This window comes from Dromiciops gliroides, chromosome 1 (assembly GCF_019393635.1).
Source record: "Dromiciops gliroides isolate mDroGli1 chromosome 1, mDroGli1.pri, whole genome shotgun sequence".
In the NCBI taxonomy this organism is placed as follows: Eukaryota; Metazoa; Chordata; class Mammalia; order Microbiotheria; family Microbiotheriidae; genus Dromiciops; species Dromiciops gliroides.
Window position 1 is genome coordinate 640,550,352 of NC_057861.1, and position 14,619 is coordinate 640,564,970.

At 41.4% G+C, this 14,619-nt stretch overlaps 1 protein-coding gene across 5 annotated transcripts in view; it reads left to right on the forward strand.

Moving 5' to 3' along the window:
- RCL1 (RNA terminal phosphate cyclase like 1) overlaps nt 1-13,686 on the forward strand; it is a 70,031-nt gene extending 56,345 nt beyond the window's left edge. For all 5 annotated transcript variants that reach the window (XM_043966198.1, XM_043966206.1, XM_043966217.1 and 2 more), the window contains 2 exons: nt 2,197-2,300; nt 13,367-13,686. In XM_043966198.1, coding sequence (XP_043822133.1) covers nt 2,197-2,300; nt 13,367-13,517 — 255 coding nt within the window. In that variant the 3' untranslated portion in view covers nt 13,518-13,686. The remainder of the gene's footprint in view (nt 1-2,196; nt 2,301-13,366) is intronic.
- Nucleotides 13,687-14,619: the final 933 nt, after the last annotated feature.

The following is a 14,619-nucleotide window of genomic DNA, read 5'->3' on the forward strand; positions in this document are numbered from 1 at the left end:
TTGAGATTTGCAAAGGGTTTTACATGTATTGTCTCACTTGACTTACCCTCTGAGGCAGAGGCATATTATGTTAATATATTATGTTATATATATTATTCATATTATGTTAATATATTATGTTATATATATTATTATGTGAGAGGCATAATTAAGTTAAAACCTAGATTCATATCCTCCCTCTGACACATGCTAGTTTTGTGACTCTGGGCAATTCACTTCATCTCTCAATGCCCTGACCACTCTTTTAAGATTTTGAGGTACTGATCATTTACTGATCTATATCCACAGAGGGAGTTACTTCCTTCCAGCCTCCATTTTTCCCTCTAAGATTTTATATTGATGCTCCTTTTATATAACTGTTTCCAGTGATTTCCCCCTCTCCCAGTAAAACCCTTGAATCCTTTCTTAAGGCAGGTAAGTATAGCCAAACTAAGCAAACCAAGACATTTGGGATGTCTGCAAATATACATCTAATTCTGCTCCTATAGTCCACCACCTCTCTTGCCAAAAAGCGGGAGACATACATGCTTCACCACCCCCTGAATGCTTCAGTTGTCTGAAATCACAGTTGATCCCTTCATGGATAGGCATCCTCTGGTCTTTCAACATTATTTTTGTAGAAACCTCTTGGTTCTGTTTATTTTCTTCTGCATCAGTTCTTACAAGACTTCCCAAGGTCTTCTGAATTGGTTCACAGTCATTCCTTTCATCCCAGTAATATTCTGTTATATTCACTTTTTTTAAACAGACAAGTCCAAACTTTATTTAAAATTACATTTTAAGTTTAAAGTTATTAAACAATATATTCACTTAAATTTTTTTTCAGCCATTCATTCCCTGGTTGATAAATGTCTACTTTCCTTTCAATTATTTGCTACAATAAACATTGCTGTTACAGCTATAAAGAATTAGAAACAAAGTAGAGACTCTCAGTGATTAATAAAAGACTGAACAAACTTTGGTACATGAATATAATGGAATAATGGAATATTACTGTAGCATAAGAAATGGAAAAACATGAATTCAGAAAAGCATGGGAAGACATGAAATGATGCAGAGTGAAGTAAGCAGAACTAAGAAAGCAATATACATAATAATTATGACAGTGTAAATGGAAAGAACAACAAAAAATACCAACGCTATGCAATTGTAATGACCAAGATTGGTCTAGAGAAGTTGAGAAAATATACCTCTCTTCTCTCCTTCAGTTGTAGACATTAGGGACTCTGATACTATGTATCGCATATACTGTCAGACATGATGTATTGCTGAGTTTTATCCCCTTTTTGTGCTCATCTTTGTTACAAGGGAAGAGGAGAAGGATATATTTAGAACAATTTATAAACCAAAGACATCAATAAAAAGAAGATAATGTTTATATTTTTGAATGATTTCCATAAATGCTTTTGTACAAATGGGGGCTTTTTGAGGGAGATTTCACATTAGGAGATCCCTTTACTGATGAAATCACAGGTCCAGACCAAGTCACAGAGGAAAGATGACGAAGGAACAATTTATACAAATATCATAGCAAACTTTCTGTGGCTGTGTTTGAATAAGTGCTGAAAGTCAAATCTTATTATCAGAGAGGGCTAACTTTGTTCTGCTATGCACTGAATAAAAGTAGGCACTCGCTCAACACTCATTTAACCTTTAGTAATTAACTGCAGATTTCCTAGAATTATGCTTTTGGCTTATGCTGTGTTAAGCAAAATGTTGTCTTGCTGGGGCAGCTAGGTGGCACAGTGGATAGAGCACCGGCCCTGGAGTCAGGAGGACCTGAGTTCAAATCTGGCCTTAGACACTTAACACTTACTAGCTGTGTGACCCTGAGCAAGTCACTTAACCCCAGTTGCCTCACCAAAAAAATATATATATATTGTCTTGCTGTTTTAATTACTGCAACAGCCTTCTTTTTCATTTTGTAAACTTAAATTGTCCATTTGCCTGTCCCCAGCTATTGCAAAGGTCTTGATAAAGGGTGTACCCTTAAAGCTAGATTACATAAGCTTTCCCCTTACAAAATTGCACCGTATTTTATTAGCATTTGACCAATGCAATCTGGCATTTTATGGGCTCCCTTGTTCCTGGTGAATGTTTCTCTTTTTCCTTCCTTATCTCTCCCTTTGGGGGTGGGGTGGGCTTCCATTTTCTGGTTTGTACAAAGATTAATAATTAAAATGTTTGTGTTGACAGGGAGGTTGTGTGGACTCCACCAACCAGAGTTTAGTTCTGCTCCTCATGACCCTTGGACAGCAGGATGTTTCCAAAGTCCTGCTAGGACCGCTGTCTCCCTACACGTAAGTGGTTTTCTTAAGCCCTGCTAGCTGAGCTGCTTTATTTTTCTAATTGCACCAAATGACAAAGTTACTGTGCTGAGTATAGCTTGTCACCTGGTACAGAACTGCCTGTACCTCTGTGACTTGAGTGAACCAAATGTGGGAACTCTTTACTTGCTAGTTTTTACCTATAGGAAGCTTACTTTCTTCTCCCAGCTGTAGTCTTCATTTGGGACCAATTAAATTAGCCCCACACATGGATCCTTTAATTTCTGCCTTTTGATTTTATTTATTCCTTTGGGGGTTAAATACCTGATGTCTCTTATGGCTTATTTGTTGCAGGGGGGGGGGGTGTCCTTTCCTCTTCCAGTGACCCAGTTAGTTGCAGCAGCTAGAAGGGACACATGTCAAATGCTTTATCTTTGCCAAAGATGATCAGGCAATAGTCTAGTTAAAAATGATATTAGAAGTAGAAAACTTCCCAGGTATACTTCTGTGTACAGTAATTTGTGTCAAAAAAGAGTACAGGGTTTGGCATAGGACGTCCTGGGCACAGACTCCAACCCTGTGTCTTACTTAGGCCAATCATACCACCTTTCCACTGCTCCGTTTCCATGTCTAGAAAATGAAGTATTTGTAAGAGATGGTGTCTAAGATCTCTTCCAGCTCTCGGTCTTGTAGGAGGAAGATGGAAGAAGAACTTGCTATGCAAGTAAATTATTAGATAGGTAATAGGTAATGATTTCTGTAAAGGAATAGGAATGCATAGTAGAAAGAATGCAAGAATCAGAGGGTCTGAATTCTGGCTCTGTTACCCGTGTACCCTTGGGGCACATTATTCCCTTCTCTGGGCCTCAGTTTCTTCATCTATCATTCAGAGGGTTAGACCAGATGATCTCTGGGGTCTCCTCCAGTTCCAACAGTCTTTGACTTGGGTCACGAAGAGAACTAAGCAGCAGGCACGTCTGGACGTCCGGTTTGTATTCACTTGGGCCCTTAAAACGGCTGAACACAAAGCACAGTCTGAGAAGCTTTTTCTTTTTAATAATTGGGGCATGAGAGCTCCTGAAAATCGTTCGTCTGCCAGGTTGACAAAAACGCTGTGCGTGGATAGATTTCCCCCTTCCCCGGTCAAGTCACCCTCTGTGGGTGCGATTCTGGCCAGCAGAGGAGGCAGGGATGAGACTGAACTGTCCTTTTTCGGTTATCATGGTACCGATGCTGTATATGTGAAAGGTACAGTACTGTGATAACTGAAGAATGGTGGTGCCATCACATGAGGGGGCTGGGGGCGGAGGGAGAGGGTGAGAGGGAAAGTCCTGAGAGAAGAGAGGAGAACCCTGCTGCTTCCTGGAGAAAATGGATCCTTGCACCCTGTGCCCTCAGGCACAGCAACCAGACCTTGCTAACTCTTTCTTCCATAGGATTGGGCTCTTGAAGTGATGAATTGAAAAGTGGTGGGTGGGTGTGGGAAAAGGGATATAGCATACTTTTTATGGGCTCAGAGTAAGTTTTTGGAAGTGTGTTTCCGGTAGGTGACAAATGGATCGAGTGCTGGGCATGGAATCAGGAAGACCTGAGTTCAAAATTCAGCCTCAGATACTTAATTAGCTGTGTGACCCTGGGCAAGTCACCTGGCCTCTGTCTGCCTCTGTTTCCTCATCTGTTGTGAGGACAAAATGAGATCTTTGTATACCTTAAAGTGCTTTGTGAATGCCTAGCTATTTTTAAGAATGAAGTGAGGGTATGGAAATGACGTCAGAACAGTTCCCTCATCATGAGCTAACCAGACTGGAGATGTAGAGCCTGGTGAGAAGGTATAGTGGGAAAGGCCTCTGGAAGTCAGGACTTCTAGCTTTCTGTTCTGCCTTTGCCTCTTACTAGATTTAATTGGTAAGTAAAATGAGAGGGTTAGAAGAGATGAGCTTCTTCACAGAACAGAAGTGGTTGAATCATGGGACCCCAGAATTACATCTGGAAGAGACCCCAAGAGGTTACCTTGTCCAATCCCCTCATTTTACTGGTAAAGCAATTTATTTGCTCAAGGTCAGACAGGTACCAAGTGGCCGAGTCATCAGTCAAATCTAGGCCCCATTTCTCCAGATTCAGCATGCTGCTTCCCATTTCAAAGGTCTTTTCAGACTCTAATATTCTGTGATTTAAGAGTCTAAAAGCTACCTTAATTTTAATCTCAAAGTCCTGGTATTGACATGGCTATAATACATTGCAGTAGATAGTAACAAAACATATTGGGTGGAGAGGCAGAACTGAAGGTTCAGAATTACATGGTTACAGGGCAGCTAGGTGGCACAGTGGATAGAGCACCAGCCCTGGATTCAGGAGGACCTGAGTTCAAATCCAGCCTCAGACACTTGACACTTACTAGCTGTGTGACTCTGGGCAAGTCACTTAACCCCAATTGCCTCACCAAAAAACAAACAAACAAACAAAAAGAATTACATGGTTACCTGTTCCAGTTTTTAGGAGATGGCCCTCGGTGGGGGGACTCAGGGGACCTAGGGGTAGACTTTGCTTTGCTAACCAGTCCCTTACTGGATGACCTTGGACAAATCTCTCATTTCTCTGGAGTTCAATTTTCTCACCCGTTAAATTAATGGAGGGTTTGAGGGCATCTCTAAACCTTAAGAATCTATGATTTACTTCTGATAAAGCTCTTATAAGAGGAAAAGTTACCTCTATGATCACAGGAGATCCTGTTTAATTTTTAATATTATTCTGTGCTTTACTAATTAGTCACAGAATCTTAGGCTCATAGACCTGGAGAGGACCTTAAGAGATCATCTACTTCAACTCCATAAATTTATAGGTGAGGGAACTGAGGCCTGCAAGGTTAAATGAGTTCACCAAGGTCATTCTGACTGTAGTTGTTAATCATTTGTTTCAGTCATGTCTGACTCTGTGACCTCATTTGGGTGTTAGGGATTTTTTGGTTGGTTTGTTTGTTTGTTTTGCTGGGCAATTGAGGTTAAGTGACTTGTCCAGGGTCACACAGCTAGTAAGTGTTAAGTGTCTGAGGCCGAATTTGAACTCAGGTCCTCCTGACTCCAGGGCCATTGCTCTATCCACTGCGCCACCTAGCTGCCCTGTTTGTTTGTTTTTAGCAAAGATACTGGAGTAGTTTGCCATTTCCTCCTCTAGTTCATTTTACAGATGAGGAAACTGAGACAAACAGTTGGTTAAGTGACTTGCCCAGGGTCACACAGAGGCCATGTTTGAACTTAGAAAGATGAATGTTCCTGACTCCAGGCCCAGGACTCTTTCTACACTATCACCTAGCTGCCCTCTCACCCCAAATCTAACATTTATTCCACTGTACCACAGTGCCTCATAGAGAATAGGAATAGAAATAACCTTGTTCACTTCTAGGCACTATATTTTAGGAATGACATTGATATGTTAGAGAGTGCTCAGGTCTGATCATGTCACACTTCTGTAAACTCCACTGACTCCCTGTTATTACCTCCAGGATCAAATATAAAACTCTCTGCTTTGAGAGGCTTTCATAACCTGCCTCCCTCCCTCCTTTCCAGTCTTTTTCCTCCTTACTCTTTTGCAACATCTGCTGCAATACAGTGACACTGGTCTATTTGCTCTTCCTCTGTAACTTTTCTATAAACTGCCTCTTTTTCAAAGTATGTTTGTTTTCCAGCTTCTGGACAATTCACATAAGGCATACAGTTTGTTTTTTTAATTTTTAAATTTTTTTTTAGTGAGGCAATTGGGGTTAAGTGACTTGCCCAGGGTCACACAGCTAGTAAGTGTTAAGTGTCTGAGGCTGGATTTGAACTCAGGTCCTCCTGACTCCAGGGCCGGTGCTCTATCCACTGTGCCACCTAGTTGCCCCAGGCATACAGTTTTGTTATTTTTTAATTAAATACTTATTTTTTCCAATTAACAAAAATCCTTATCTCCCTTTCCCCCCAACTCCAACTGACTCTGCATTTTCACTTTACATGTCTTGGCTAAAATCTCATCTTCTGAAAAAAAAAAAAAAACAACCTTTCTCCATCCCCTGTAAGATCAATGCCTTCCCTCTGAGATTATCTTCAATTAATCCTGTATGTTTCTTGTTTGTGCATAATTATACCCCCCCCCTTCCCTATTAGATTTCTTGAGGGCAGGAACTATCTCTTGCCTCTTTTTTTTTTTTTATCCCCAGTGCTTAACAAAGTGCCTGACACATAATAAACACTTAATAAATGCTTGTCAGATGAATGATGGAATGAACTAGAATGGTCAAGGGCCTCCAGTGGAAGGAATTAGGGATATTTAGCCTGGAGAGAAAGAAATCGGGCCTTGAATGGGCACTCAGATGGGCAGTTATGTTTAAAGGGGGATTTGAAGGGGCAGCTAGGTGGTACAGTGGATAGAGCACTGGCCCTGGAGTCAGGAGTACCTGAGTTCAAATCCAGCCTCAGACACTTAACACTTACTAGCTGTGTGACCCTGGGCAAGTCACTTAACTCCAATTGCCTCACTAAAAAAAGGGGGGGGGGATTTGATTGATTTCATTCTGCTTGGCCCCGGTGGGAAGAACTAGTAGCTTCTGCTTTCAGAAGAGAAAACTTACTGAACACACATTTTGTGGGGTAGCCAGGCACCATGTCAAACATGTACACTATGTTAAGGGCTAAAATTCTAGCTAAACTGTCTAAAATATCTAATGAGTGGTCGCCAATAAATTATAAGCTTTAGCAAGAGTTAGACTTTTAAGCATTTATTAAGGAGAATAAGAATTTGGTAAAGAGAGAGAAAAAGGCCTAGATTCCTATCTATTAAAGGGAGAGCACATTTCTAGCTCCCTTCTCCGCCAGAGTCCAGAGGAAAGAGCCCCGAGACTCCGCGCCAGTCTCTTCCTTCCTCCTCCCACTAGTCCGCGTCACTTCCTGATACCAAAGACAAGACTCCTGGTCTTGCCCTCAAAGACCTTCGCTTCATGGGCAGAACTCTTCTACAGTTAGTATCCAGCAGGTGGCGTTATTCCAATCGTTACAGTCCCCCCTGTTGTTCCTCAAGAAACAAAATGTTTCCTTGACGGAACAGTAAAAAGAATATAATAACTATTGATAACTAATAATATGTGAACAACAATATAGAAAAGGAAGAGAGGAAAGTTTTGTCCAGAGGGGCAATTTTTTTTTGTCCTCATGAACTGACGCTTTGACATTAGTCTTGCAAAGGGAGGGCCTCTGCAGAGAATACATATTACAGATGGTGTATATTATAACAGAAAGAGAAAAAAAAACAACAAAAACAACAAATCAAAACTGTTCATTTAAAGTCTCTGAAAGTCTTTTCTCAGATGTCCTCTAGGTGTAGTCGTGGAATGGAAGTCTTTTCAGGGGTTGATGTGTAGATGCTGGTAATCAGCCAGGAAAATTTCCTACAAAATTGAGCTTAACACAACTTTAAAATAGCTTTGTCAGTAATCAAAATCAAACAATGAAAGTTCTCAAAAACATGTCTAAGGGAATTCAGAATCTTAGTTGTTACACATGAAACATATAATAAAACAAAAATTGAACCATTCTTTAAAATTATATTATTATTATAGTCCCCCCTTATGGAGGGTAATTAAGAAGACAATTGCTGCAATATTAATTAATAAAAATAATTTTTATCTTTGTTTTATCACTTTTTGCATCATCTGCCTAATTATCCTCATGCCATTATGAGAAATTAAAAAATCTAATATAATTGGTAACAGGTGTCAAGGCCAAATTCAACACTGTATTTATCATGACACCTGAGATAATTATGGGGGTTACCATAAAAGAACAGAGAAATGATGGGATATGAGCATTCCCACACTTGAGCAATATGTACTGTCCATGCAGTATGCCAGGCTTAAAATAGGTGGATGGAATATATGTCCATGCCACCGAACATATTGGAAGAAACTGAGTCAGACTTAATCAGATGCATGGGACTGAGATGTCCATGGCATCAGGCATATAGGAGGGAGCATGGAAGCCAGGTGTAGAAGTGAGATGGGTGGGATGAATACTTCCAGCCATCTGTACAATATTGTGGGGAAAAATAAAATAAAATATTAAACCAAGAGAATCCAACCTCAACATTTGTCAAAAGCCGTTCCCTCGGCCATACCTTGACTTCATGCATGTCTCCCCTCATGTGACAGTTCAGTGTCTGCTCTTGCATGTATTCCTCTTGTGATTGGATGGCATCTTGGCCAACTGGCATCTGATAACTCAGAATAAAGGCAATTAATGTCTTAAATGATAAGTTCCCATAATCCAAGTCTCATATGGATTTAAAAATTGAGGATAATAAATGATTGCAAAAAATGTGAATACATCTTGACTCAGAACACAATATATAATTATGCAACAATTTCAAATAATACCCCTTTTTTTTTACTTAGTATACAATTACTTTTGTGAAAAATCAGAACATACTTAAATACAAGTTAAAGCACAACAGAATCTCAAAGAACTTTTTTTTTTTTGAAAAAAGAAAACTTTTACAAATGTTCCCCTCTTTTTTTTTTTTTGGGAATATGCTTATCAAAAATAATACTTCTAGAATCAATTTACACTTGCCATGGCAACCAATTTGCCAGGGAAATGCTTTAAAGAGTTTGATCAAATAATCAGTTGAGGAAAAAAAAAAATAACAAAAACAAACAACTCAGAATATGGGAGCACAATACTCCTAGAATTAACATTGTATTATGAAATCAAAACCATGTTTCAAAATTAGATAGATGAATGAATAGAAGAAAATACACATGGAATAATAAAAGACAATGAAATTCAAACTAGGGAAATCTAAATGAATATGAACTTAATATCAATAAGAGTATTATAAAATATAAACTTGATCACATGACTATAAAAAGCTTTTACAAATATTCTCCTTGTTTTAGAAACTAAGTATAAGACACAATCTCAAAAGCATGAAAATCTCTATGAAAATAAACCCATACCATTAATTTCAAAATGTATATGTAATAGCATAGAAATCCTATGTAACCTCTGAACTGACATTAATAATCTGAGCCTGTGGTATTATTCCCCATTTTACAGATGAGGAAACTGAGGCACAGAGTGGTTAAAAGTGAATTTTCTAAGGTTGCACAGCAAGTGGCAGAGCCAAGATTCAAACTCCAATTTCTTTGCTCCAAATACAGTGCACTTTTTACCACCCTGCAGCTGATTTAAGGCTACATACAACAAGCAAGGCAGGTCAAGATACTGTATGGGCAGTGGTGATGGGCCACATACATACAACACTGAGTTTTGGTTTGAGTGAGAAATGGAATGAATAGTTTTACACATTCAACTCTTGTTTTCTGGAAGATTTCATTGCTTTGGCCCCCAGGGTTTGCCCATCTATATTCAACAAGTCAACAAACCCTTTGAGTACAGACAGAACATTTTTTTTCTCCCCTGAGGCTGACATTCCTGTGAAAGTAGCTATCTGTCCTTTGGAAACTCCTGTGGCCACGTATAAGCATGTGCCTTTCTCCTCCCTCCTCCCCTGGCCCACCCCTCCCTCCTCCAGCATCGGTTGCAAAGTTTTCCGTTTTAAATGGTGCCTCATAATCTCAAGGGAGAGGTCAGAGAGATGGAGAGAGCCAAGTTCATTGTGCCTGTTGACCAATAGCGCAGCCTGGAAGCATCCCATAATCTTTGACTTCCAGATATGCAGCAAAGAAGTACCTCACTGCCCCAGTGTTGTCTGTGGCTCGTTTTGTCAAGCTGACCAGTTCTTCCCCTAAATGAGGCATTTACTCTATTTTCCTGAGATGTTTTTTTTTCCCCCCTGGGAGTCAGTGACACACTGGCTGTGTGGCCCTGGATAGGTTACTTAACCTCTAAATGCTCTGGTCCTAGTCTTGTGAGTGTCAATTGCAGAAAAAAAGTGGTAACCTGCATTGATAAAGGGATTTTCATCATCTGGTAGTTCTCTAGACCCATGAAATCACAGCTCCAGTCTCTATCCTCAGAATTTGCCTTTTGCTAAGGACAATGGCTCTATTACATTGAGAAGCAGCTAGGTGGCACATTGGCTAGATCACTGGACTTAAAGTGAGAAGAGTCCTGAGTTGATGCTCTAGACACTTTGTGACCCTGGGCAGATCACTTAACCTTGTCTGCCTCAAGTTTCCTCATCTCTGAAATGGAACACCTACCTCACAGTGTTGTTATGAGAACAAAATGTGAAGTGTGTTACAAACCTTTTCAAGCGCTATATAAATGCTAGCTGCTGCTGTAAGAATAATAATAGCAATAGTAACTTATGATTATTGTTGTTATTAAAACAATTAGTGGGTTAACATCAGAAATAGTCGACTGGGGCAGCTAGGTGGTGCAGTGGATAAAGCACTGGCCCTGGAGTCAGAAGGACCTGAGTTCAAATCCGGTCTCAGCTGTGTGACCCTGGGCAAGTCACTTAACTCTCATTGCCACAGCAAAAAAAAAAAGAAAGAAAGAAAGAAAAGAAAAAAGAAACAGTCGACTCAGCCCAGCTCATTGAAAAGTGAAATGTGTATGTAGGGAGGGCAGGGGAGAAATGAGGGTCTCTATGATTCCTTTACTTCCGTGCTAATCTCTTGCATGTGTCTGTGTCTAGGGGCACGGAGGGAAAGGGGGGAAGTTCTTGGAACTTGGTTTCAGTTGTAGATCTGCTCTGGGGCCCTATCTTCCCCAGGCTCAGCCCCACTGTGGGTATGTCTCTGGTGAGTAGATATTGAAACCCCAACAAATAATGCTTTAATTTTATGCTTCTCTTTCCCCCACCCCCATTTTAATATGTGAGCAGAGTGAGTTATATTCACCTTGTGGTTTCCTTTTCCTCCAGGAGGCAGAGAGGATAGGGTTGGCCATGTGTATGTGTTTTCTCTCCTTTCATTTAAAATGAACAGTCTTTTAACCCTTTCATATCCAGGCAGACTCCAAGCTTCCAGGAGCAATGAAAGGCGTTCTGTGAAACGTGCCTTAGTTAAGCTTTCAGTACAGTCCTACCTCAGGCTAGCCCAGGGGTTTGGCAGAACATCCTGTCCAAGTGGGACAGGCTCTCTTTCAACTCGCATCTTGTTGGTGAAGGTTTCATCGCTTTTTCAAAAGTGACAACTACTCAGGCATAGACACTGGGGCATGTGTTTCTCCTGTCCCTCTCCAGGAGTCAAAGAAGGTGGCTGCAGATTGTTGGTGCCTCCCTCCACACCCCAAACACACACACACACACACACACACACTCTCTCTCTCTCTCTCTCTCTCTCTTTTAAAGGAGTGAGGGAGTGTGTTTTTTCAAGGCCGTTTGAAAATTCTGAGCAGAGCACACACATAATCAGATTTAAATAGGTTGGTTGAGCGAGGATCTGAGAGGCAGAGAGCACAGGCAGCGAGCTGTTTGTACTCCTGCCGTACCCTTGGAAATCGCTTCTTTAGCAGTAGGGGAAGAGGAGAGAGAGAGAACAAGTTGTTTTCTCCTAAGAATGCAGATGAGTGGGTGAGATGAGTTTATCTCCTTCTACAGAGCTAGCCTATCGGCTCGAGGTTTTGCCCACAAATATGTTTTGGGGTTAGGCGGTGGGGGTGGAGATAGCCGTGGAACAGACTAATGGCTGAGTTAAAAGGCCATGAGCTAGGATAATGGTGAGAAGGACCCAGAAGGGTGAGACATTGGAATGGCATGGGATAACAGGGTTTCAACATGTCCATGCCCTCATTGGTCAGTCCACAATCATTAACACCCCTCAGACAAGCTCCTTTCTCTCCTCTGACATTACCACTAGCTTGGTACTCTCATTGCCTGGACTATTGCACATAGCCTGTGGGCGAGTCTCCCCTCTTCAGGTCTCTCCTTCCTCCACCAAAGTGATCTTTTCTAAAGCACAGGGCTGACCATGGAGCCTCTTTCCCTCTCCTGTTCAGTAAACTCCCTATTATTACCTCTAAGATCAAATATAAAATCCTCAGTCTGGCTTTCAGAGCCCTTCATAACTTGGCCCCTTCCCACTTTTCCAGAGTTCTTACAGTTCCACATGTTCTTTGATCCAGCAACACTGGCCTCCTTGCCATTGCTCACTCAAGATACTCCATCTCCCAATTCCTGACTTTGTCATTGGCAGCCTTCCTATGCCTGGTGCACTCTCCCTCCTTGTCCCCACCTCCTAGTTTTTCTTGACTTCCTTCAGGTCCTAGCAAAACCCCGCCTTCTGCAAGAAGCTTTTCCTAGTTCCCTCTTACTTTAGTACCTTCAGTCTGAAATTACCTCCAATTTATCCTGTCTCTGTTTTGTTTGTAAATTGTTGCCAACGTCTTGTCTCCCCCTTTAGAATGTGAAGTCCCCAAGGGCAGGAATTGTTTTGTCCTCTCTTTATATCCTTAGTGCTTAGCACAAAGCCTGGCATAGAGTAAGCACTTAGTAAATGAATGTTGATTGATTAAGAGCATACTGTTCACTCCTTCCCCCCAGATCTACTCAGTGCCCTGGATGCTTTTCTCTGTTTCTTGTAATGTTTTGTGGATACTGATGTGGCACCTGGGATATCTTTGTGTTCTCCAGTCTCACTGTGTGACTGTTCCATCACCTTTTCTGATCCTAAATGATGCTCAGTGGTGCCTACTTATGCCTGCTCTCCTTCCTTTTGGTTCACCTGCCAAGATTTTACCTGTCAGCCCTTGATGTTTTGGTTTGGTTCTGGTTTTGGTTTTGGTTTTGGTTTTTTGTGGGGCAATGTGGGTTAAATGACTTGCCCAGGGTCACCACAACTAGTAAGTTTCAAGTGCCTGAGGTCAAATTTGAACTCAGGTCCTCCTAAATCCAGGGCCAGTACTTTATCCACTGTGCCACCTAGCTGCCCCTTGATATTCTAATAGAGCCAGTTTTTCAGGGGTGACAACGTAACCAGCCCCATTTTTTTCTCCCTTTTTGCTGTTAACTTTCTTTTGGCTATATTTTTGCCACCAGGGAATGGAATTGAAACTTTTAACCACAAAAAAAAAGATTCAGAAAAGAACAGTGCTTTGGGGGGGGTGGGGTTGAGAGACAACCCTTTAAAAATTAATTTTGCTCCCTTTTCTTTCCTTTTTTAGAATTGAATTTTTGCGACATTTAAAGAGTTTCTTCCAAATCATGTTCAAAATTGAATCTAAGCCATGTGGTGAAGAGCTCAAGGGAGGGGAAAAGGTACTGATGACATGTGTGGGAGTTGGCTTCTCAAACCTCAGCAAGACCATCAAGTAGCATCACTTCCACCTTCAAGTCAGACCAGAACAGACTGAAAAGTGAAGATACCTGAAGACTGCCGTGCATCCATTTAGGACAGGAAAGCCACATCCATTAAGGACTCCCCCCCCCCCTTTTTTTTTTTTTCTTTTTTATAGGACATTAAAAATAAAAGACATTTAAATAATGTAGTTACCCACCCATTTCCCCCTCCCGGGTGTAAGTACTGTATCCAGATTTGTTCAACATAAGAGATTCCCTCAGAAACCTGAGGAGAGTTTGTGAAGCCAAGTGTGTTGGGAGGCTATCCTGTCCTGGCTGCATTTCACCGTGGGTGCCTCAGCCTGGGGCCTTCTAGCTGTTGTCCTTGGCGCTATTTGGGGCTAAGGTGGTCAATAAGTATCTCTTTCTGCATCACCCTCTTGGAACCCTAAGCATGGGCCACGATCTTGGTCCCAGCTCTCTGCACTCCATCTTGTCCTGCCCAGGGGATCTTGAGGCAGAGCAAAGGATGGCCTTCGCTTCACAGAGTCCCGCAGTTGAAGGGAACCTAGCCATCTATCTAGTCCAACCCATACATAGCTGAATGAGAATCCCTTCTACCAACCTACTCAACAAGAAGACATTAGCCTCTGTGTCAGGACCAACAATGAGGGAAGACTCCCCGCTTTCCCAGGGCAGCCTGTTCCATATTTAGAGTTCAGAAAGTTTCCAGGAGATTGGGGATGTTCTAGAGGAATTTGCTGCTTAGATTTGGTTTGGATTGGAGCATTAAGTGTTTTGGAGTCAGGACCTGCATTCAGATCCCACCACTGATACTCTTCTATATGACCCTGGACAAGTGATTTAACTGACTTGAGCCTTAGTTTCATCATTAAAATAAGGGAGGTTGACTAGATGGGGATGGGGGTCCGCTTTTCAAACTATGATCATCTGACCTCTGAGGTCCCTTCTTACACTGATATTCTGTATCTGTTGTGAGCCAACTTCTCTACATTGGTTGAGGACAGCTGTGAAGGCCCAGATCTCATCTTGGGGCCACCACAAGCACATAAATGACAATGCCTTGAGCTTCCTTACATTCCTCAGGGCTTAGATTTAAAGTTCTTTCAACCAAGAG